The sequence below is a fragment of the Strongylocentrotus purpuratus genome, unplaced genomic scaffold (assembly GCF_000002235.5).
Source record: "Strongylocentrotus purpuratus isolate Spur 01 unplaced genomic scaffold, Spur_5.0 spur5_scaffold_6, whole genome shotgun sequence".
Classification (NCBI taxonomy): Eukaryota; Metazoa; Echinodermata; class Echinoidea; order Camarodonta; family Strongylocentrotidae; genus Strongylocentrotus; species Strongylocentrotus purpuratus.
In genome coordinates this window covers 20,135,167-20,160,388 of record NW_022145612.1, presented here as the reverse complement: position 1 = coordinate 20,160,388, position 25,222 = coordinate 20,135,167, and the positions used below count along the sequence as shown (strand labels likewise).

Genomic DNA, 25,222 nt, shown 5'->3' with positions numbered 1-25,222 from the left:
GTAATATATTCAAATCACAAATTTAAAGGATATCATGGCTCAAAAATAATGCAATGATATTGAAAGTGTTATTAGTTATGCCAATGACATGGCAAGTATAAATGCATACTTTCTTATGATATTTGATTGTCTACTTATCAAACTAAAATCCCTTCCTTGTCAAATCAATTCAATTCATCCAGGTATGAATTTCAGAATTTGGCTTCAAGCTCGAGGATGCAAAGATGAATTTGAACATTTCCTTAACCCAATTTAATTTATTTATTTTTTCTTCACAAGTTAAAAACAAATTTTACAATGCAATGTACGTTCATAAGAGTGTTATATAGGATATGTTTGTGTATAGAATATGCTCATATTTGCAAAACTGTTGACAAATTCTAAAGATAAGAAAAGGATTTAATCAAGCATCTGTCTTCACCCAGCAAGTGCTGCTGTAGGGTGCGCTCAAAGAAAGAACAAATCGAGTTAAAAGGAGAATTAGTCCATCATAAATGAGAACCACTGATAATCAGTTCTCGACCTGCAAGCTTACAAGTGCTACAACCATGATGCTAATTAAGATCTTGGCAGAAGAATTACTGATTTGCTCGCATCAGGTCCTCCGATCATATTACACAGCTTGTGAAGTTTTCGACACCAAGTGCGATATCCGACCTACTTCAACGACGCCAGGAAAAGGAAAGTCGGTATAGAAAAACAAACTGACATGAAATATTGAGGAAATACCCCAAGAACAAATGGAGACTGCAAGAAGGATGATGGCTTTGAAGTGTATTTTGTTTAGGAACAAGTTATGGACTAAAAGTTATATAGAACACATTTTGTCACAACAAGATATGATTAAACATGAAAATTAGAAATATTGGTATCAAACTTGTAAGAAATGGAAACCTGTTAATTCTGGATACTCTCGTTTCCTTATCTCTAAACTAGTTATGTAATATACCTAACTTTTGTAATATATCAGAAGATCACAATAAGCAGATCTTTCTAGGCTCTTTTAAAGAAATGTTTTGACCATCTGTGAAATAAAAGTATAAAAGCAAAGAGCTGAAATTAAACGGGCAAATAAAGGGGGGAAAATGAGAGAAAGCCAGAGACAGATACAGAGACAAAGAGAAAAGTAGTGACCCCACCCCCCCCCCTCCCCGCAAAAAAACACAGAACAGAGTGACATGTTAGAGAAGATGAAAAAGAAGACAGTGTGTGACACATAATGAAATAAAACAAATGACAGAGCATGCACAAGGCAGACAGAAAAAGAAGAGAGAGAGAGAGAGAGAGAGAAAGAGAGTCAAAGACAGAGACAGAAGGAAGGAAGGAAATTCATCATTTCCAAGTAGTAATAATAGTGTACCTGGGAAGATTAAAGGGCAAGGACACATATTGTACTCTGAAAACTGTTGACACACGACCTACTCCAATTAATTAGTAATGAACAAGAAGGGAAACGATCATTCTAAAGATTCAAAGCATATTCATGAAAATGAAAAAATATGTAAAAAAGAAGGAAAAGGGAAAAACAGAATGCAGGAAAAGAGGTGATGATAACTCTAACGGTATACATGTTCACACATTCATTAAAGTTTGGTGTCAATAATGTGATCTATATAGACAGTGTAGAGTACGAGTAAGAAAGAAAAATGAAAGGAAAAGGAGGGAGGGAGGGAGGGAGAGATGAAGGAAAGAGTGTGTGAGACAGACAGAACCAAAAACAATTGTGAGAGCAAGAAAAAAACAAATGAGCCAACACACATGATGTGAAGCCTTGCTATGTATGTATCAAGAATAAGACATATTCCCTCCGAGGTGAAGTTCTGTTTCTACTGCAGTATAAATAATTCTGGATTTTTCGACTGAATCACTGGGTGTTACTGACAGTAGCCAGCAACTGTTTGGGGGCGGGCAATAAGGGCTCTGGATCAAACACGTGATCTCATATCCTGCCAATTATACAGGAGAGACAGAAGAGGGGCCGGGGGCTCTTAGCACGTGTGAAACAGCATGAAAGGGTACACACGCTGGACTGGGAATATCCAGGATGATATTTTCAAAATGTAAATATAAAAAGAAGGGAATAGATAGATAGAAAAAAAGAATGATAGATAGAAAGAGGTATAGAAAGAAAGAAAGAAAGAAAGAAGAAAGAAAGAAAGAAAGAAGAAAGAAAAATAAGGAGAGATAGAAATAGAGAGGGAGAGAGGATATTGAAAGAGAGGATATTGAAAGAGAGGAAGGTAAGAAAAATATTGAATTAGCAAGACTAGGGTCTGGAGAGAGAAAATGAGAAAAGATTTTAAATTTTTAAAATATTAAAAAGAGAGTGGAGAGAGAGAGAGAGAGAGAGAGAGAGAGAGAGGGAGGGGCAGAGTAGGAGATGATGAAAGGAGCAAGTGAGAAAAATTTAGATACACTATGAAGCATGCAAAAAGACAGATAGCAAGGCAGAACAAATATTGAAAGATATAAAGATTCCACCTTCTGTAAAAGCCACATCACGCCCAATTAACTATATAATTGATTACTGGTATGACAGAATATATTACTGCAGCTAATTGGGGAAAAATTCAATTACATCATTAAGATCCTGCAAAGTTTTACTATCACGGATGTTTTGGTCACCCTCCTTCTAATTGATTTCCTTTTACAAAATGGACAATGGAATAATTTTACCATAAATGGCTGTAGTACAGTTTATTCCTATAGAGTAGATATGGTATTATTTGTCTTTGATCATGGTATATCAAGCAACATACACTGACTGTTTACTTCCAAACTTTTGAAAATCATATTTTTTGCAGAATCCCTATCAACTCGATGCAAATTATTTAAACAGTGTATATTACTGTTTCTTGAGTAATATCTTAATATTCAATAATGATATTAATTAGGTTCACTTCCTTTTCTCATATGTTTCAATTAGTATCTGACAGGTTTTCAATGATTAAAACATAAAATGGGACAGCTCTCACTTAATAACATAATCTAGGTCATAAATATCTTCACTTAAACAATCAAAATGATCAAAAATTCATTTCTAATCATCATCATGAGTCATAATGGTATTTTTACTTCAAGAATACAACTTCACTAGATTCTGCCGGATGTTTAATATGTTTGTTTCCTTCCCATTTGTAGATTTCTTCATTTCTTTCCATGTCTACTGCCCTAAAACATCAACAAAGGATAATTAATACCGGAAATGTTCACAACTGTCAACGAGTCGCATCGATCAAGATTGGTCCGGTTTCAATTACTCCAATCTCCGGAATGAGTCCAGAACCCAAACCATGAGAAGGGGAAACAAGTTTACAACGTCCGAATTGGATAGCTAAATTCAATGTCTGGACATCAACAAATGAAATAATTCCTACCGTCTTAAGCAATTTGTAATGGGGAAGTTATCGGGGGACTGACTAAGTGCGCATCATAGATCTACAGTAAAAGATAGTGGATCAAATCGTATCCTGAGGATCAAAACTGGAAGGCTTGCCAGCCGAAGGAAAAACAAAAGGTCGAGGTTGTATTCCTTATGAAAATGAGAAGACAGTTCTTAAATGCGTAACCGACAATATAAAGGGCAATTAGTAATACAGAGCTTCATATACATCACTCAATCAATGGCAGTTTTCAGCATGCACATGTTCTGATTTCTGATTTCTACGTCCTGTAGTCCTAGATGACTTTTGGGCAGGGCATTGTTGTTCTTACAGATACATGTATATTTAAGAGTTAAAGGGAGCATATCAAGGCAAATACTGGTTAACGCAATCTATGTTTTCTTTTGGACGACTGCACGTATTTAACAAATGAACTTGATTAATTGGGTCAGCGCACGCTGGCGCTCGCGAAACAGACCAAAGTTCTCCTGCATGCCTCGGTATTGCATAGTGTTGCACGCACGTGATTGCTGCGATCGCGTCGTCCGTAGTCATATTATACCCAGTTGGCCCCGAGTAGGCCCATGGGAAAGACACATGGTCTCGTCATGACACACTCCCTTTAAATCAACGACAGCCTTGAAGCAGCAGAATATTTCAAAGATATGATTATAATTATCTTCATAATGGAAATATGATCTTGCAGTATACATGTAACACCTCAGCTTTGTGGTTTTCATGGATTCTCTTTATTATGTAAGCATCCTGTTGAGGTACTTGAGTGTTGAGATACACATGTGCTACATGAAGACATCATTCACCTCAAAGATTCCATGCTTCCTGCCTTTGTGGATAATCCTTCTTCTCTTATTTCAAGGTGTACATACTATCATTCCTTCTCCACCCTCCTAACCCCATTATTCCACCTCAAGCCGCCCCCTGTTGGTGTTTTCTTTTTTTTTCAGAAAAGAAACCAAGGTGTGATTAATCGCTCTCAAGTACACTCCAGGGACATTTCCGAATGAATTAAGTCTCTGCACAAATTGTTGAGTAATGTTAAGCAAGAACAGGGACCTGTTTCACAAAGCCTTTTTTCAATGACAAATGACAAAAATCAGTGACAAATCTGCTGATAGTGATAACCAATCAAAACAAGTATTTCAGTAGCTTATAACACATACTGTCATTTAATTGTCACTGATGACAAGTTCTGTGAAACGGTCCCCAGATGTAGGCAAATTTTTGCTGATTACTCCTACACAAGCAGGATAGAATATAGGGGAAAACCCTCAGGATTAAAATTGATGATTCATACACTCATTTTAATTGATTATGTAATTGTATTTCTGTTTGAACAAAAGAATGTATGGTGTAACATTATTCATGTACATCCCTACTGCATACCAGCACTTTATACCTGAATAACAATTATAATTGAATGTGTACACACGATGAAAAATGATGGACTTTGAAGCATAATGTTCAAAACTGAATACCTAAACATGAACTATGGAACTATGAATGGATATTAAATAGTTTAGAATGGGAGTCTGATTAATAACAGAGACACAATGTTTACATCTTTGATCCATAGATGGAAAGAAATGTCTCCTCAAGGCAAATTATACAAGTAAAATGTTATATTGTAAACAATAAACCCATGATTTATTGAATTATCCATTACAGATTGATGCACAATTAAAAGCTCTGGTGTCTGTATTAAGAGAATTACGAGTTGGGCCGGTCTAATTTTAGTTACCATGACATCCTTTCAAGAACAAAAATCTTTCAAGTACTAAAATCTCCAAATTTGGTAAAGTCAGAGTTTTGGGCTGGGATCCTTCAAAAAGCCTATTCTCATTGTTAAGATCAAAGGAAATCTTAGCGGGATTAAGCAAGAGTCTCAGATTTCATCCCAGGGGCTTAACACAGTCTTACGTCACTCTGAGGAACACAATCCTGCTTGTACGTTCTGGATTAGATGGGTTACAGCTATTAATAACTCTCAAAATATAATACTGCGATTTGACTCCAGAAATGAAACTCCAGTGAGCTGCCAGGAATATGATCATAAGGAGGGACATCAATACAGGTTTAAGTCACTGGAGACAAAGGGAATATATCACTGTTGAAAGCCAGAAGGGTGTTAACTCTGTGTGGAATTGTATGAGTTAACGTCCTTCTGGCTCTTAGCAGACGATATTGTATGTCGTGTATTCAATATCTTAAGATGTGAATAAACTATTGTACTACCTTCTTCTGCAGAGACACAATCCTTAGGCAATTTGAAAAATTGGGATAAAGTTTTAATTTCAAAAAGCATGACTAACAAAATTTAACTTGACCAAACAGTGGGGCACCACAGAAAATCTTTCTTTCTATCTATCTATCTATCTACATGTATCTACCTTCCAAAGTTTGAGGCCATTTGGGCTCAAATCTTGACCCGCAGTTTTTCAACGCCAACTTTCTATCTTCACCTGTTCTAGCTATAGTTTTACCCTACACTTGGTTTATGGGTCTATATCAAATTAAAGAAGTGCATTGTTGTGTTTGTGTAGGGCTCAAAACTTACTTTTTTTTGTGGGGGTCTGGAGTGACTTTTTTTGTTCGGGGGGGGGGGGGGGGGAGGTAATATGTTTGGAACAAAAAGAATATCTTTTATTGCGAAGCTGACTCATAGTATCACATTATATTTGTTATGAAGAAGAAAAAGTGCATAGGGAGATACTTTCCAGTTCATTAACATGAATACAACAAAAACCATACTAAACAACAACAGTAGCAGTCAAAGTGAGTAAACTAACTGAGATTTATGAAAAGGACAATGCCCTATTCAATTTTCTTCCCACGCAATATTCTTGTACTGTTGTCAGTGTATATAATTAGTAATCATATGCTCTTAATCATCACATCCCTCATTAACATGAGGATTAAAACTCTGGTGACGGGTTCTTTCACCACATATAATTTCATTCAGTATCCCCTGATCGCTTTCTAGCTTATCAATTTCACAGCTTTCATCCACAAGATTACGCATCCTTGTGTCAACGCACGATAGAATTCCTATTCCAAGGGCTCCGGGATTATGTGGCGTTCTCTTTCTTTTCCTCGGAATACAAAGACATTGATCCACCATTCTTTTGTTTAACTCCTCCTCTGCTGTGTAATGATATCACGCGCAGTCATCCTGCTCTTAAGCATAGCGACACCTGTATCACATAACGGAAACATTAAATAAAGAAGTTCCTCCTGGATATCATGGATATTTATAAATATCATCCATGTTGTAAAAGAACAAAAAGAAACTCTATCAACAGCGAGGTTATATATTTCAAGTATTAATATGTTAACAATAGCGGTTTACATACATGTATACATAGAGTATGACCCTAAAAAATGTGTTAAGTTGAGTCCTTGCAAGTTTGACATTGATAATAAAAAAAATTGTATAGCCTGATCTTACAGAATTATAGGGGATTACAATATCATTGAAATTGAAATGTATCATAACATTAATGTCATGACTAATGAAGTCCTAATTCAATCTGTTGGTAATTAGTCACTCTCAAACTAGTATTTAAAATATTTGGTTCTATGAGGGTAATGAGCAATATGGGCACCAAAACGTTGTAGAACTAATACAAAACACTTTCCACGACATCAAAACAAATTCTATCTCAACAATTGATTTAATATTGTAACAATAAATTTAATATTGTAACAAAAATGCTTCTAAAATCAATTTTCCTAGATTAAACAGACTATATTCAATATTCTGATTGGCGTTCAAGGGCTATAACATGTGAATAATCACCCAAACACTTCACTCACAACTTCAAGTCCTTAAATTGGCAAATTTATATGAGCTAGGGAATCTATCACATCATGGTGCTGGATCACATCTTATCTTAACAATAAATTCAATATTGTAAAAAAAATGTTTCTAAAACTTCCATCAATTTTCCTACATTAAGCAGATTATATTCAATATTATGATTGGGGTTCAAGGGCTATAAAATGTGAATAAACACCCAAACACTTCACTGATGACATCAAGTCCTTAAATTGGAAAATCTATCACAGCATGGCACTGGATCACATCTTATCTTGAGGTAACCATCGGGCAAGCCCAGACCTTGTACCAATCATCACTCAGAATGCATGCAAAGCATACAGAGCAACATGTTTCCTTTTGTCACTCAGCTGTGCGCACGCAAAGTAGCAATTTTCGACATCCACTGTCAGCGATCTTGAAAGAACATGGCTGCTAGTCTTAACCCCCAAGACAGAAGTTTGTATTACTCCTTTTCATGTGAACCCTGCTTTATTTTCTGTTTTTTTTTATTTACTAGTAATAGAAACTCAGGGTATTGTGGTGATGAAAGGGTTGAAATTTTGACTAGGGCCTTAGTTTCTTTATATTATCATATATCATAAACATTAAAACATTAAAATGATTCATTCCCTACAGTAGGGAAAATGTAAAAGCTTAGAAAATGGTTGCTACATTTATATGTGTAGAATAAATCATGAAAGATGTGCATGATCTATTTGTTTTATTCTTCCTCATTTTTAAGGGTTATGTAAAAGTTCTCACTAGATTGAATTAAAATTGATTGTTTCCCTACCAAGCAATCAATACACAACCATTAATTCTCAGTATTAGGTATATTCAGGATACCATCGTATTTCAGAAAAGGTAGATAAGACATGAAAAGCAGATAAATGAAACTTTACTGCATGGTAGAACTCCAGAAGAAATGGGTTAAGTATCAAATCAGCTGAAGAAAAGTACATCTCATCACAAAAAAATGTTAGCCATCGATTCTAAATGTGCTGACAAGGTCTCAATGACAGGTCTCATACAAGGAGGCTAGGACATCCATCCCTGTAGCTGACATCTCCCTCCCCTCCAAACATCTTATCTACATCCCACAGGAGAGACAACACTACCACCTGGCACTATATAAAGGACCGGTCATACCTCACCAAGAACTAGAACTTCAACTATAATGATAGATCATTCACAAATCATTCCCCTCTTGTTCAAGTGTAAAAGGCATTGAAAATCACTGTTGTCCATCAGAACTCAATGACTTATAATAATGAGCCCCCCTCTCAGTGATTTAATTGCCTTGTTTGGGATCGCTGAGCCACTGAATTTTCTTAGAACAGACCTGAACAATTTCCGAGAGCCTGTAATTAAACTAATTGGATGTGACGTCAGTTCATTAGAATTCATGTTGGCAGTGTTCATCATGCATAATCAACAGAACCCAAGTGACTTTATCCTCCAGGTGTGACCACTTTTCAAGTTAACTTTATCTATACATAAAATATACATGTAGGTATACATAGTCTATCGTTATCATTATCGGTAAGGTGTGACCAGCCCTTAACCCTTTCGTTAACATCTTCTCCCAAACTGGAAGAGCAGGTGGGGGTCTGCGCTGGCTGCTGGCTGATTAGGCTGACGACGTCCCCTAACCAAGATACCAAATATCGATGACGGCATGGAATCGGAGAGGGGAAAAGGCATATTAACCTTTTTTTTTCTTGGGCACTTATGGTGGGGTAGGGGGCAAGAAGGAGATGAACTAGAAGGAGGGTAGCTAAAGGTCAAGTGATAGAGAGATTTCCTCTCATCTGTCATTCATGAGATATGGTGGAGGGCATGATGGGGAGACCAGTAGACATCAACAGCAGAAAGTGAAATGAACTTGAGTCTTGAAATTGACCTATTTCATGCTCCTGGGTATGCTCTTATATGTACACGTATGTCCACTACACATCAACAACTAACCTAAGAAAAGGCAAACCTTTGCACACTGCATGTTTTAAATCCTCGCCTTAATAGATTCCTCATATAAAAGTTACAGGGAGAAAGAAAAGGAGGTATTGAATAAAATAAGCAAGAAATTTTAAAGGATAATATGACAAAAGAGAAGGAAAACAAAATGAAGAAAAAACCTACACAATTTAAGATAAATTTAATACTACCGGTACTTATATATGGTGAAAAGGGAAGAGATACAAGGAATCTGTAAATAAAATCACAAAAACACAAAAAATTATATTAAAGAATATGAACAAAAATCCACAAGAGGAAAAAACAAATGAGTAATATGAAAATATAGGTCACATTCTCACCCTACCCATTAAAACAAAAACTTCCTCTGAATTAAATGGAGAATTTGACACCCATCCAAACAGATTTTCACCTAATCCTGAGTTTTCCTGTTTCCGTCATGTGAAGCCTCTACATGCTTCCGACACCATGGTGTTTCCCCTTTCAGTGTCCTCAAATAATTATAATTTCCCCTATTTTGATATCTGATATCGTCTGCTGAGCGCCAGAAGGGTGTTAACTATATATCACTTCACAGAGAGTCAACCTCCTTCTGGCTCTTAGCATCGTGCAGTGTGATTGTAATGATAATGTTTGGCACCTGAGTGTTCTCTTGCCATTCTACATTTTGCCAGTAAATGGATTAACTTCTTTCTTGAGAACATTACAGACATTAATATCAGTGAAATCCTTTTTAGTTTATGAAAATAAATTGATCTTTGCAATAATCAAAGAAAAATGGAGGCATTGGAAGATATACTGCATAACAGCTTTCAATCGATATTAACCTTCAATGTGGCTATATATTGCACATAAAAAAGAATGAAAGTATTTCAAAAGTAAAGACTTGAGACAACTCAAAGACAAATGTGTGCTTCATTCATCGACATAACAAGAAAAAGCACCAATGGGGTAAAATGGGTACAACCATCTTTTGTACTGCTTTCTCCCATCCCATTTAGAATTAAAACTAAGAGAGACTGACCTATATCAGTCAAAACTATTTTATTAAATACAGTTTCACAATCTAGTTCTCGGTTATCTTTTTTTTCTAACTTTTAAACTGAACATGCCATCAGTCACACCTGGTGGGAAAGGGGGGGGGGGGGAGAGCAGGCACCCCCTCCCCACCATATATCCTATGGATTATCACCACCTATATCTCCAAAGCCCCCCACTAGTACATGTAATATAGACTAATTCCCTCTCTCTTTGACTGGGGTACTAGAGATCTACGGCTGATAGGTTAAATATCCAGGAAATTTGGTTCCATTACGGCATGATCTTTGCGAGATGACAGAGCCGTCCGTGTTAGATTCATGTGGGCTACGAGGGGATTGGAATTATCTCTTTGTGCGGTTGATCTTATGACTTTCACATCTGTTGCAATAAAGGTTGGGCCCAATTTTCATTCCCTTTGTGCCATTAAATCAATTTCCAACATGTTATTGTCATGCAAAGCAAGCAAATCAACAAATTTTCTGGACAGGATGCTAATAATAGTACAGGCAGATGATGGATGCTAAGTTATGGTGTACCACTTGTGGTCAATCACATGAAAATGTCGCCCAGAATAGGATCATTCTCTTTGTGTGGATTATTTCCAACGGTTACTTCAATATTTGTGGGAAATCAAGAACATGTGGGAAATGATATCAAGGGATAATGCAATCTTTGCTGCCTGATGTAGACTTTCAAACACTTTCATCCATCAACTAAACTGTAACCTCACACAGTATAACATGCAAAAATCATCCCAATGTCAGGTAGTTTAATAAAATAAAATAATTTGTTTGGATTTATCTAATTCTTAATACATCTTAATGTACTTTCCAGATACATTATCTCAGAAAATTATATACATCAAAAGAGAAAAATTATTTAAGAAAAAATGGCTTCTTTGACAAGTCACATATTTTTTTTTTTTTTTTTTTTTTTTTTGGAAATTTTTGTCTCCAGATTTTAATGTTGATCTTTCTAATTGCTATCCAAAATAAAGATAAACTGTTTCCTCTTTATATGTAACTGCCTTGTCAGCAATGAGATTCAGAGAATATATTTCTATCAAAAGGTCATCACAAGGACAGTAAATCAATCACTTCTGATCAGATATATCTCAAAGAATACACCTGTAAATCAACCAATCTTGATTTGATATCTCCATCTTTATAAATCCATCATTTTCTTGTGGCTCACCCTCAAACAGTACAAAATGGGAAATTTGTTAATAGTTTGACAAGCGCCAGTCCAGCAATGTAAAAGTCCCATCTTTAAATTGAGATGATGAACTGATCAATTTTCCATCAATCCCAATACTAAATCATTTAACATGCAAATTACTTTTAGAACGATGGTACAGCATCCATGCTATATCTGATTAAAATGGAATAAGTCTTGTATATTATGTCCATATGTTCATTAGGAAGGAAGGAAGAGAAAATGTGCCGGAAACCATTTCAATATGCATGTAATACAAACCAATAACACGTTATACTGTGACAGATACATTCAGTGCACATCCCTCAAGCTTTGAAATGTATTTTAAAAATAATTTTGATACATTATATAGGTATAAAGTTTGTTAGTTAAGATTAAAAGATTAAACGAGAGGTTTGAAGAATAAGAAATGAAAAGAAGTTACACAAAAGAAATAACAATGCATGAGCCTGGTATCTTAAAAGTTATGAGTGATAATCCAAAGCTTAGGTGTAGAAATGTCGTGGTCGAGTGGTTTAAGCACCTAACTTCAACTCAAAGGTCGTGGTTCGATCCCCGATATGGCACTAATGTCCTTTGTCAAGGCATTAATCTTCATTTGCAACACTAGACCCTGGTGAAGTAAATAGGTACCTGGTAGGAATAAATTCCTTGAAATGGTAGAGCGCTGTAATGGCAGCTAGGCTAAAGCCGGGGTAATAATTAATGCGCCTCGGAATAGAATTTCTAGATAGACGGCGCTATAGAAATGCCTATAATTATTAATTCTTATCATCTCTTTCCCCCCAAAACATGACTTTATATTCTTACCTGTTTGATAACCTGGACACTCCTGTCCTCCTCAACATGCATCATCAGACCATCAGACCAGTCTCCGATCAGGAAACCTTTGGCATTGCCAATTTCAGGAGGAGGGACGATCAGGGAGTGGCACCAGGGCGTGAAGAATGGAGACAGGTAAGATACATCGAGCGTCTCGATTGATTTCTGTTATTAAAGCGAATGTGAAAATGTGGTTAAGAATCAATAAGGGGTCATTTGAAATACTGGCCACACATCATTACATCAAATAAAAATTTGGGAAGGAGAGAAAGCAGAATAAAAATGAAGAAGATTATGATCATGCAACAGTACAACAAGGACAAGGAAGACCATGAAAAAAAAAAGGAAAAACATGAGTAAATTGAAGATAACATGAAAGATGAGAAAGATAAGATATTATGACAAAAGCATAGGGGGTGAAGATGAAAGTTTTCAATTGTTTCTATAATCTTCTCTTGAAATACATTCCTTGAAGAACATTCAAATCTTTGAAGAACTCTATGTGATTTCAATGTACACTTTAGAAAAATGCTATAACGATTCTGTTTCCATATATAAAGCAAACTTCAATTAAAAATGAGAACATTAATAAAAATAGATTATACACCAGGATGCAAGTAACACAGAGAATGAACATACCTCCTTGCAGTATGCCACTGTGCCATTACAGAGGGAAGCAGCAACACCTTTCTCTTTGATGAGAGCCAGGTCCAACACCCAGTCAGACACACTATATGTAGAACAAAGTTTAGTTATGCATTATTTTATCAATAAATTTATTCATATTCTAATTACTTGATTTAAATATTCCTACATTTATGGCCCAATGCACTCATTCAAAATTTCCTTTGAAATAATATAAATAACAGTAAAGGACAAAGTTAAAATACTGGTACTGAAACCATTAATGTCGGGAAAGAACGTAGATATAATATATCGTCATGTATCTCCAGCATTTCCTTCCTGCCTTTTCTTTAATCTTCAATAAATCAGAATATATATGTGTTAGCTAAATTCACTTCAATTCACTGAGAAGTACTGCATTTTACGTGCATTTAAAGCTGGTAAAGTCAAACCTGCTTTAGGGATCACCTTTCTACAAAGAAAACATTTGTTGTTTCCCATGGGTAGTCTTTATAGACAGGATTCACTGTATCATTGTATATTCGTTAATCTGTCTACAACTTGAGTATCATCCAACAACTGCATTTAATATCATCAATAATTAATTAAAGAATGTAGATACAATGTTACGGTTTGATCAAGCATACAAAACCAAAATGGCCTTTAAAAAACATTAAATTACCACTTTCCAATTATCTCCCTTCCCTCAACTCCCCTCCCCCCTCCCCTAACTCTCCTCCCTCTACTCCCATACCTAAACCTCAATTTGGGACTTTCTACAAAAAATTAATTTGTCCTTACCTCTTGGCATTCTGCTTGATCTTGTTGGAGGTGAAACCACGGAGGGTGATGACAGAGCTCCAGGTTCCAACATGCAGGATGTCCTGAGCATCATCGTACTTCAGACAAGTCACTGGGCTCGACATGGAGGTGAAGGCGTAGACATTCAAGAAACGGTTCTTCCCTCTCCTGATGATACAAACAGAAACAGGCATGGGATGGAAGGATGTAAGGAAATGTACCGTAATTAACGGTGTATAAACCGCCCTCGTGAATGTGTAAGATCATTAATGTAAATTAAAAAACAGAGGACCTAGGATAGAACCTTGTGGTACGCCGTGTAATAGAAGAAAAATTGGAGGAATTATTATTATTAACTACATATGGCGATCTATCAGAAAGATTACTTTCAAACCAAGATGACAGACAAATTTGAGTGTTGTTCTAGTTTCCGAGTGGTGAGTCAACACACCGATTACTGAGCTGGGAGACATTGCCAGGCATAGCGCCAGGTGGAGGGGCATAAATCAAAACTTAATTATTTTTTTTTGTCTGTACCGTGTATAAGCTGCACCCCCGACTTTGATTTTTTTTCGGCGGCAAAAAGGTGCAGTTAATACACCTTTAATTATGGTAAATTAAAATATATAGCCCGAAGCAGACACTTGTGTAAACATTGTGGAACCATTCCAAGGTATATGATAATACACAGCCTAATTCAAAGGGGGAACGAATTAAAATAGACCGGTTTACTAACATATTTAATTTTATGCATACTTTTTTAAACAAAGGTTGTTCTTGACAACTTGAAAGCTTGTCCAAGGCTTGCCCCACAAAGCAACAAGTATTTTAGTTCATTCATTAATAACGGGTTAATGGAATAAGTCAACACTAGGTCCCCAGGAAAGAAACATCCATAAATTTGAATATGTAAATAGTAAATTGGTCTATTCAACCATATTGGAAATCATTTAAAGGTTAAACAACATCCTTGACACAAATTTCTCCTAGTCATCTTTTCTAACTTTTTTCAAACCCTCCTTGTACCGAACAATTATACAAACAAGTTTCACAAAAGGTGTTTCACAAAAGGTTTTTCAAGAGAATTCAGTAATACGCTTGCTTTTCTCCACATATCTTGGTACCAATTGTGTTCCACAGGATCAACCATTCAATTCCATGACAACCTTCTGAATTTCAGGAAAAAATCACAAGCTCTCATCAATCCAAAGAGAACAGAGAAATCAATAACTTTAACTTTAAACCATGGAAAATGTATTATATAATTAAATGTTGAATTGTATATCTGATTTCTTGTCAAAATTACGGTTTTGTTGGAAATGAAAAATAAAACTGAATTTCAGGAAAAATTCGCAATCTCTTATCAATCCAAAGAGAACGGAGAAATCAATAACTTTAACTTTAAACCATGGAAAATGTATTATATTATTGAATGTTGAATTGTATATCCGATTTCTTGTCAAAATTACTGTTTTGTTGGAAAGGAAAAATAAAACTGAAACTGAAACTGAAACTGAAACTGAATAGAGCCACGGAAGTGTCAACATATTGCGGTGACTCACTCTTCTGAATAGTACTTACACAGCTGTGTAGGATCCAGGTTTGTCTTTGAGTTCCTGTATCTTCCACAGTGTAAGGAAACCATCATCCTTGCCTAAGACAAATGTCATGTGCTTTCCAATGAAACAGATTGCATTGATGGAGCATTCTGCAGCCTGGTTTGGACAAAAGCAGAGATGAATTTTTGAAAAAAGATGTACTCATGTTGCATTATAATTCATTCATTCATTTTTATTTATACATAGGCCTAATGTGTGGTGGGTCTGTGAATTATGTAAGTCTTTAAAAATTGTGACATAATACAAATATGTGAATAACATCAACAACAACAACAATAATGATAATAATAATAATGATAACGATAATACGCATTGTATTGCACCAACTATCTGGAACAATTAAATTTTTCATTAACTTTGTCTCATACATACAATGGTGAAGCAAATGATCTTCCAAAGTTAACAGAGTTTTCTTGAAGAGAAGTTTTCAAGTTATAGTTTTCACTGTCATTTTAGATTGTGTTTTGTATCAGCATCAAAATAAAAATATTGTAAATAAGTCCTGTCAAATTCAGTACAACGTGTACAAAAATATATAAATTAATACAATAGCAGCAAAATCTTATACACAGTCTCAAAAATGTCAATCCACTATTCCCCTTCTACATTGCACTACATTGCACAGTACGGTCTTGTATGCTAGAGTAATAATTTGTTATACTTACAATCCATGTGTGAAGGAGCTTCATTGTTTGGCCTTCTCCCTTGTTAGAGCCATTGATCTTCCATAGACAGGCACTTCCATTCCTGATAAAACAAGCAAACATACAAAGGCAAATGTGAAAACAAATACAAATGCGAGAGAGACAAAGTTAAAACAAAAGGTAGAGGGATCGAGATTAAGAAATGATAACTTACCTTTTCAATTACTTTTTTTAACAAATTATTATTGTGTTTGAATTAATTTGATTCTGTGGTGAAGTTAATATTTTTGATTACATAATTAAAACATATCATGTATCCACCTTAGACAGCAACATGTGTGTGGCTATGAAGCTCAATTGTCATACAATGGATTCATTGTAAGTTTGAACATTTTGGTAACAAATAAATAAAACAGAATAGAATACAAAGAAATATATTGTGATTTGAGAGCAGTGGAATCCATGCAAACTTATCAAATTCCTGTGATAAACGACATGTAATGTGTGCAGAAGATGACCCAAAAAAAGTTAAAAGCTATTGAACATGGACAGTGATTTACATTACAAATTTACATGAACCCAAGAATAACCTCAGTTATAAAAAAACAAACACACACATATATATATATATATATATAGTAGATTTATATGTTGCAACTATTTTGGTTTTATATAAGCTTGCAATTTAATTTACAGTAAAATGCCAATTGTGAAGAAACAGAAGTGTGTACAGTATAGCGCCCACAAACTCAACAGAATATTATATTTATTAAAGGTTCTCAGGACAGATTGTTTGAAATTTGTTCTGACCTGCTTGCAGTGACAGCAAAGTTGGTCTTTGTTGATATAGCGACTGCGGATACTTCAGCATCATGGGCTCCTACGTGGACAAGATCCGGAGAGAGCTGTGAATGGATGTTCAAAAATATCATGAGAGAAGAAAAGCAAAGAGATGTTACAATGGAGTAAAATATCAAACATTAAATGTCAATTTTGAGAAGAAATGTTAAGAGTAACAATACTTAGAAGGGTACATAATACATTCAAGATTCAAGATTCAAGATAATTTATTGTCTGATTTAAAAAAATACAGAAATTCGTCCTCCACTGGCGAGTGACGTGCAAACAACATAAACAATATATAAATACATTCGAGGATACAAAGAAAATACAACAATAATAATAATAATAATAATAACAATAATAGTAGCAATAATAGCATTAACAAAGCTGACATGTAAACTTGAAAACTGGCATTTAAAAATGAATCTTGATAATGCACAGAATGCATTGAATAAATGAATTTAAAAGTGCTCTGAAACATTCGCCCCTTCTCTCCCAGAAAAGGGGTATGAGGAGAGAGAGAAAAGAACAAATGAGAGAGAGAGAGAGAGAGAGGAGTCGAATGGAGTAGAACAGAAAGGAATGTGAGGGAGAGAGAGAGAAGGAGGGAGAAAAGAGAAGGTGACAGAAAACGAGGAGCTCTGGGAGGGAAGAGATGAGGTAGAGGTAGAGTACAGGATATCAAGAACAGTGACTGCCCGTGGTTAAAAAGACAAATGAGTCGTCAACATTCAAAAATTCGAAAATTCAGAGCTGCAAGCTAGAGATAGACCCTGTGCAGTAGAAAGTTAGAATAAAAAAAGTGTTCAATAAGGAACCTAGCCTTAGCCATTTCACATTTACATATACATATACAAGTGTCATGGGACAGCGGCCATAACATACTAAAAACATGTGAGAAGGCATGCATGTAATGCTAATTCACTGAATAATATCAAAACCCTTTTTTTTCCATGATGCAAGACCACTTGACTTAATACTGTCAGGAGTAAGTTCACAGGACGCCACTTTTATTAAATATAAATGTACTACTTATCCACTATCACATCAGAAATGCTTCTATACAGAAGATGTTATAACTTTATGATGAAGCACTGATTTAACAAGCAAAATTCGTTGTTGGATGTTGGTTTTATTTATTCAACATGTAAAATAATTGTTTACAGATAATAAAATTCAGTGGGTTACATCAAGATATAATACATAGTAGCGCAACGTCCCTAAGATAACATGTGTAAATGTATATGGGTCCCAACGGGCAACTTCGGCATGACACCCCTAAATCCTCAATAAGTGACTTTGGAAGATGAGAGTTAACAGTATTTCTTTTCACATATTATTCAAAATGACAATACATGGAGGAGTTGAATAAAAGTGCTACAAAGGGAATACTATTTACATACCTGAGGAGTCCAGATCTTAACTGTACAATCCATAGAGGCAGTGACCACCTGACCGCTGGTTGCCATGGCGACACTCAATACCCGGTCTGAGTGACCAATCAGAGTAGTCAGTTCATTGCTCTGAAACAAAATCACATTTAGGATATCATGTTGACAGTATTGTGGATAAGATCTGAATAAAAAGTAAGACCACTGGAAGACATGAAAACAAGTCAGGCTACATTGCTTGGGGTATAATTATGCTCTGGCATGCACGCAAAAAAAAAGGAAAACAAATTATATCACAATTAGAATTTTACATTTAATACATTTAATAATAATAAAAGATCAAGGATTTCTTGTATAGCGCTTAAATCCACCATGGACAGTGCTCAAGTTGTCCCAATATTTCACCGGCTTAAGCTAGGCTATTGATTCCAGTGCTCATAACATCCAACAAATTTCTCCCTACCAAATACCCATTTTTTACATCTGCAATAGTGGGGTGAATCCATAAATGAATAAAGGCCATGATCAAGTGTCATACCAGGGCCTCAACCCATGACTTTGCATCTGTTGTGCAGGGTTTATAGCATTCCCACACCACATTTACCTAGACATTCACTATTTTCAACAAGATGTATTCATGCTACAAATACAACATACTTAAAAATCATAATAATAAAAGGAAGAATTAATGACATTCATGATGTTATTCAAGACATTACTGTGATATCAAGACATTTGACTTGACAATGTAAACATGACTGATTAATGCAATATATGATAGCTTGAACTGGGAGAATTGAAAGCTTTTCCTGTCCATAATACATAGAACCAATTCTTGTAAAGCTTTGGTCTCTTTTTTACATATATATATTTCTTTGATTACTAGGTACCACCATCTATTTTTAAAACCAATGCACTTCATTCAAGTATGCTCATTCCTTTCTTTCCTTTTATAGATTAAAAAATGACAAACGACAAAATATTTTGACAGCATTCCTCATGGTGCAAATGCAAAAAAGAAAGAAAATGAAAGAGAAATGAATATTGTAGCTCAGAAACTAAAATCTTGGCATATACAATAATTCCAATCACTTTGCCATAAATTTGATTGTTATCATTATTATCTCCCCCCCCCCCCCCAAACAAAAAAATAATAAAATAATAATAATAATAATAATCATAACAAAATGTTGTACATCAGTTGAAATCCCAACTCACTTTAAAATTAAAATTGTATGGGCTAAAATATATTGCAAAATTAAAACCCAACACTCTATCTTTTTTAAAGATGGAAGAAAAGGTATTAATTTCAATATGATATGATACATGCCGAGTACTTAATTCTTTAAAGAGCAGAAGCAGATTATGTATTGGAAAAGTTGGCAAGTCATATGGATATGCTCTGACGTTATGCATTGTATGTAGACAGTAAATACTGAAGAGCATGAGAGCATGCACATATAATCTGATGTGCGTTTTGAAGGGAGATGGCCAGTAGCAGACTCACAGAATAGCTTGAATTTGTGAGATTCTCCTTATTAGATCCAACTAAAGATGCCCAATTTGAGACCTTAAGAAAAGAGTTTCAATGGCATGAGATTCTTATTCATTAATTACAAAAATATGTATATAAGGAAAAGGAGGAAGAGAAAAGGAAAAGGAGAAGGAGGAGTGGGAGGAGGAGGAGGAGGAGGAAAAGAAAGAAATAAAGGAGAAGAAGGAGGAGAAAAAAGGAAGAGAAGGAGATGTAGAACAACGAAACAAACAATACGAGAAAGGAGGAGGAGAAGAAGTAACCGAAATGAACAACAGATGAAGAAACACTATTGAAGAAAAGGAGCAGACAGGAAGAAAAGAACGGAGAAGTTACCAGAGGTAGAATATTCCTACTGTCACTGAAAAACATCACTATCTGATTTAAAAAGAAGAGAATTAACAACAGTTCATCAAGTACAAGAGTAGTAGTGACACAGCAAAGTTAAAGAGACGTCAGTAAATCAGTCACGAGAAATCTAACCTGGAGGGGTTTCCATAGTTGCGTGGTGCCATCATCGCTGGCTGAAGCAATAATGACATCTTCCAGATTGACATCAGAATCCTTCTCCAATTTCTTCTTCTCATGACGGTTCTTCCAATCTTCTTCATCCATGACATCTGACCATTTGGCTCCAGGGGCGTCGTCCTCGCCTTCATGATCGCTATCAACATCATCTACGGCAAGAAGAGCATATTACTTTCATCTATATGATCGTTGTAAATGTCACCCATTATTATTATCATCACCATCATGTGGGTAACTATACACTAGTGCTGTAATCTACTTCTTCAATCGGCAACATCACTACCACCACCATCATTCTCACTGCTATCCCTACCACTACCATTGCTACCACCATCCTTACTACCAATAAAATGCCTACCACTATTACCATCACCATTTTCTCTACCACCACCTCCACTACCACCAACATTAACTCTACCGTCATCACCACCACCATTACCATCACCACCACAACTACAACAGCACCATCAACATCATGACCACTGACACTGCCACTCTTGTCACCACCACCACAACCATCATCATCACTACCACCACTACAACAACACCATCATCACTATCAGATTCAAAGTACTCGCCACTTTCCCGAGTAGGTTCATACAGTACATGTCCAAATTCTTAACCTTCTGTGGATGAGACCAATCCATGATCAATGCAACTAAACATCCTGATACAAAGCAAACTACCACATACTAATTGTTGTTGAGATTAATGGGGTTTTCATCGTCCACTAGTCTACTCACCTTTTATGGGTACATCAGGGTCCGCATTAGGTATATGGATGTCCACCTTGTTGACCTTCTGAGAGTGACCGTAGAGAGTGGTGATCTCCACACCACGGTGAGACCAGACCTTGACCGATGCATCTAAACATCCCGATACAACGCAACCATGCTGCAAAGGAATGACCAAAGGTTACATGGAATAGAATAAGCAACAGGGTCTTGGTTGAAACATTCTACATAACTTTTATTTCATTTAAAAGTTTATAGCTTTCGGGTGTTTAATACATTCATTAGGATAGTTTTTTGGTAAAGATATAACTATACGTAATACCATTTTTTCCAAGAATCTTACTTGAAATGGATGTGCTAGAACAAAAGCAGATGTAGTAAACTCTTGGGACAGTTTCAGGGGTACACTATGTCATGTACTACAATAACCATGAACATGTGTGCAACAAGCAGAATAATGCTTTGCTGACTAAAATTCTGATGCTTATCATTATTATAAATAAAGATTTGGCATCACTTGTGCCTGGGAGGGGAGAAACGAACTGAATCACTGTACCCCTCAGGTCTCTCCTCCCAGTACTACTGATTGGGGATGTGCAGGTGAACCACTACACCAGATTTTACCCTTACTCTTATAAGAATAGTGTAGCGGGTTCTTAATATACTGGTGATGACTCACTTCTACATGGGACCGCCATTTAATGTCCTATCTGAATCAGTGTCATATTCATGTACAAAACTGAACAATGCAGAAACGTGCTGTATATATTTGATAAAGTTAAGATTTAGAGCTAGGATAAAAGAGAATGCCTTACTGAGAAAGCGACGGAGTACACAGCTGCTTGGTGACCTTTGAGGTGACACTTGACCTTGCCGGTCTTCATGTCCCATAGTTTGATGGTAGAATCATTGGACGCAGTGGCCTGAAAGATGGAGGGAACATTAAGAAATAGGACTGGTTAGAAATAGTGTTTGAATTGCTCTTTTTCCTGATTTTAATTGTCAAATAAAACACATATCAAGCAAAAGCAATGTAGAATTGAATGCATTATATACCTAGACAGTATAAATCATGATAGATGATAATTTGCCTTGTTTTTAAATATGTATGTCTCTCAACGTGAAAATTATTTTAAGAAAGTATTTAAAAAAATTATTCACATTGAAAAGCAATCTCAATCTGCGATATTTTGTAATAAAATGTTGTGATCTTATGATCCTTTGTTGACCATACATTGCGAGACAAACGAATGTCACTAGCGATATTATTTTCGATAAAATGTCTAGTTTACAAAAGTTTTGTAATACTGTACATAGTTCTTATTAAAAATAGCACAATACCGGTATTCTATAACTATTTCTAGAAATAAAGATTTAAAGCAATAAAAATGAAAATTATCTGCAATTTGAGAGTATTTTAATGGTTCTGGACAAATGTTCAAAGTGTGATTTTTTTTTCCCCCCGCAAAACTGTTTGTTCCTGATGCTAGTCACTGAGATACATAATGATGATAAGAGATATAATCATCCCTATAATATTCACAGCACTCTACTTACTTTGTATGCAAGAACTAGCAATAGAACAAAGTGAAGCATTCATCCACTTTGCCTTAGCAGACATAGAAGAGGATTGCAATTGATGAGATTTACTTACCAACACGTCAGTAGCTGGAGACCAAGCGCAAGAATTAATCCAATCCTTGTGGCAGTTGTCGAGATGAAGGATCGGCTTTGACGTGGGCTTTCCGTAATTGATCTCGTACATGAACAACATCTGTGAGAAATAGATATGTTTTTGAGGTTTAGAAACGTTTATGTATGTATGTATGTTAAAGGGACTTTGTAACATTGTTAAGATGAGAGAAAGGGGTGCCAAGGTCGTGACTTCAATGCTAGATGTACAATTAAAGATAATCTGAAAATTTGAGTGAAAACGGACCATTATTACTGATACAAACTGGGAAAAACTGATCTGATCGATTCCTTAATTCTCCCAACTATATTATTACAATTTAATTACATTCTATGTGAATGTAAATTGTCACAAAATAATTTGGCTCTACATACCATTCCAGACATTTGAGTGTTGACATATTTTTTATTGCCTGTTTTATGTCTTTTTTTCATGGAAAAACGGTTGGGAAAATTCAAAATGGTTGGGAGAATTTACTGTAGATCACTGTTACAGGGTGTCAACCAGTGTCGCCTTCTTAGAAAACCATTAATATCTTTGTGGTTTGAGAATTTTTTCAGGATTTTTTGCATGTTAGAGGGTTAGTACAGTAGAAGGAAGATAATAAGTAACATTTCATACCAAAATTACGTAATTTTTTAATCTACCTTCAACAATGTTACCAAGTCACTTTAAGTTATATCATATAAGTCCATCAACTCCAGAAACAACAGCTCCATAGAAATTTTTAAACATCTCTGAAGTGTACAAGGTGTTTACAATGACTGATATTACAGATACAAATCTGTGAAAGAAATCAAGAATAAATATGAAAACAAAATGAAGATAAGGAAAGAATAGGATGAAAAGAAAACACAAACACAGCTCTCCAAACCAAGGTATAAAGTGACAATAAATTTTAAACTACTCACCGCATCTCTTGTTCCTAGAACCAATCTGGTGCCATACTGATTGAATGTACAGCAGGTAATGAGTCCATTGCACTTAGGATGCAGTAAGTATGTAGGCTCGATCCTGCAAGAGAGAATAACAAATCACCTAATATTAGACATTTAATAAACAGTGTCCAAACACACCCAAAGTAAAAATTCACATTGCGAGGAAGCAAATCTGAAGTTATTTTTTTTTATCTTAACTGGATTGTTATCTAATTGTTGTTGTTGTTTTAAAACTGAACATTTTTGTGCAGCAATCCTCAATAGATGCATAAATCCTTTTTTTTTTGCATCAGAAGTCTTCAGTTAAAATGGTAACAGAAAAGAATTTGTACAAGAAGGTTTATATATCGTGTTCACATGTAGGTTTAATTTGTTAGCGTTTATCTACTTCATCTTTGGTCTGTATTTGTAGGAAATTATAGAAATTGCATTTCCATTGTTGTTACATTGAACCATCATTCTAGAATGGTCAGAACTAAGCACCTGTATTCGAAATCCAGTCTTTGTTATTACATCCAAAAAATATTGATATATCTTTTTTTCTGAATTTTACTCTACAATCACATGTTGAAAATATTTAGTTCCAGCTTGTAGGTAAACATGTCGTTGAATTTCAACGCAAAATTTGTGCACCTTTGTTTCATTAATTTTTAGTATTTTGTAATGCTACAAACCACAAAAGTCAATTATTCCATATTTGTAATAAAAATGTTTTAATCTCACTACTGCCTGTGTACAGGTCATGCTTCTATAATGTAATGCTTCAATATTTGGGTATTTCTTAAAGGTAAAGATCAGTTTTGGAAATGCCCCCTCTCAAAAAATGAAATGGAAGCTCTTATTACCAATCATGTGAAAGAGTACATGTATGTTTTGACTAATACGTGATGATACAAATGTTGCTGAAAATTTGCCTACTAATTGATGTATTTGGTAAATTATTATATCTATTTGGACCTGATAGATATCGTGCACATGTCACGCATGTGCGCATAGTCCCATATACATCTTTCTGCATACAGTGCTTGTTACTCTACCAAGACTGGGCCAAATTTCTTATCATTTTGATGATTCCAGAACCTTGCAGTACACACCAATACTTATATGCTAGATGATCAACCTTTTCTGATCAATTCCACAACATTTCTTTCACAATGCAATCGCATGACCATAACTGGTCTTTATCTTTAAGCACTAAACTAACATCTGTTCATGAAATGTGAATACTTGACATATTCCTGCATACATACCCTTCCTTTCCACCTTTGGCATCCATTGGACTCTTCCACAGAGCGACACACATGTTATCATAGGTGATAGCAGCTACATAGCTGCCGTTGCAGTAAGCCAGGCTTGTGATGGCTGCATGGTTTGCTTTGAGTGGGACTACAGCTGGCTTGGTAGTTTCAATATCCTTGAAAATCTATAATTGTAAATTTCAGAGAAAAATTTGATGACCGATTAAGAAAAAGACACAAGGAAAGATTATTAAAAGATATAATCATCATAATCATCCAGATATATGTAACATGAAGGATACATGTGATTCTCATTTGAGAATTTCACATTCTTTCAATACATTTCTAGACATTGGTGTGTA

At 35.4% G+C, this 25,222-nt stretch overlaps 1 protein-coding gene across 1 annotated transcript in view; it reads right to left on the bottom strand.

Annotated features, from left to right (window-relative positions):
- LOC584519 (telomerase protein component 1) overlaps nt 1–25,222 on the bottom strand; it is an 82,517-nt gene that overhangs the window by 22,980 nt on the left and 34,315 nt on the right. Inside the window, exons 36-48 of the mRNA XM_030973314.1 lie at nt 24,873–25,045; nt 23,596–23,698; nt 22,646–22,765; nt 21,807–21,914; nt 21,001–21,151; nt 20,213–20,406; nt 18,208–18,327; nt 16,772–16,866; nt 15,983–16,064; nt 15,280–15,413; nt 13,699–13,866; nt 12,913–13,003; nt 12,262–12,438 (exon numbers count right to left, since the gene is read on the bottom strand). Of these exons, the coding sequence (XP_030829174.1) occupies nt 12,262–12,438; nt 12,913–13,003; nt 13,699–13,866; nt 15,280–15,413; nt 15,983–16,064; nt 16,772–16,866; nt 18,208–18,327; nt 20,213–20,406; nt 21,001–21,151; nt 21,807–21,914; nt 22,646–22,765; nt 23,596–23,698; nt 24,873–25,045 (1,716 nt within the window). The remainder of the gene's footprint in view (nt 1–12,261; nt 12,439–12,912; nt 13,004–13,698; nt 13,867–15,279; nt 15,414–15,982; nt 16,065–16,771; nt 16,867–18,207; nt 18,328–20,212; nt 20,407–21,000; nt 21,152–21,806; nt 21,915–22,645; nt 22,766–23,595; nt 23,699–24,872; nt 25,046–25,222) is intronic.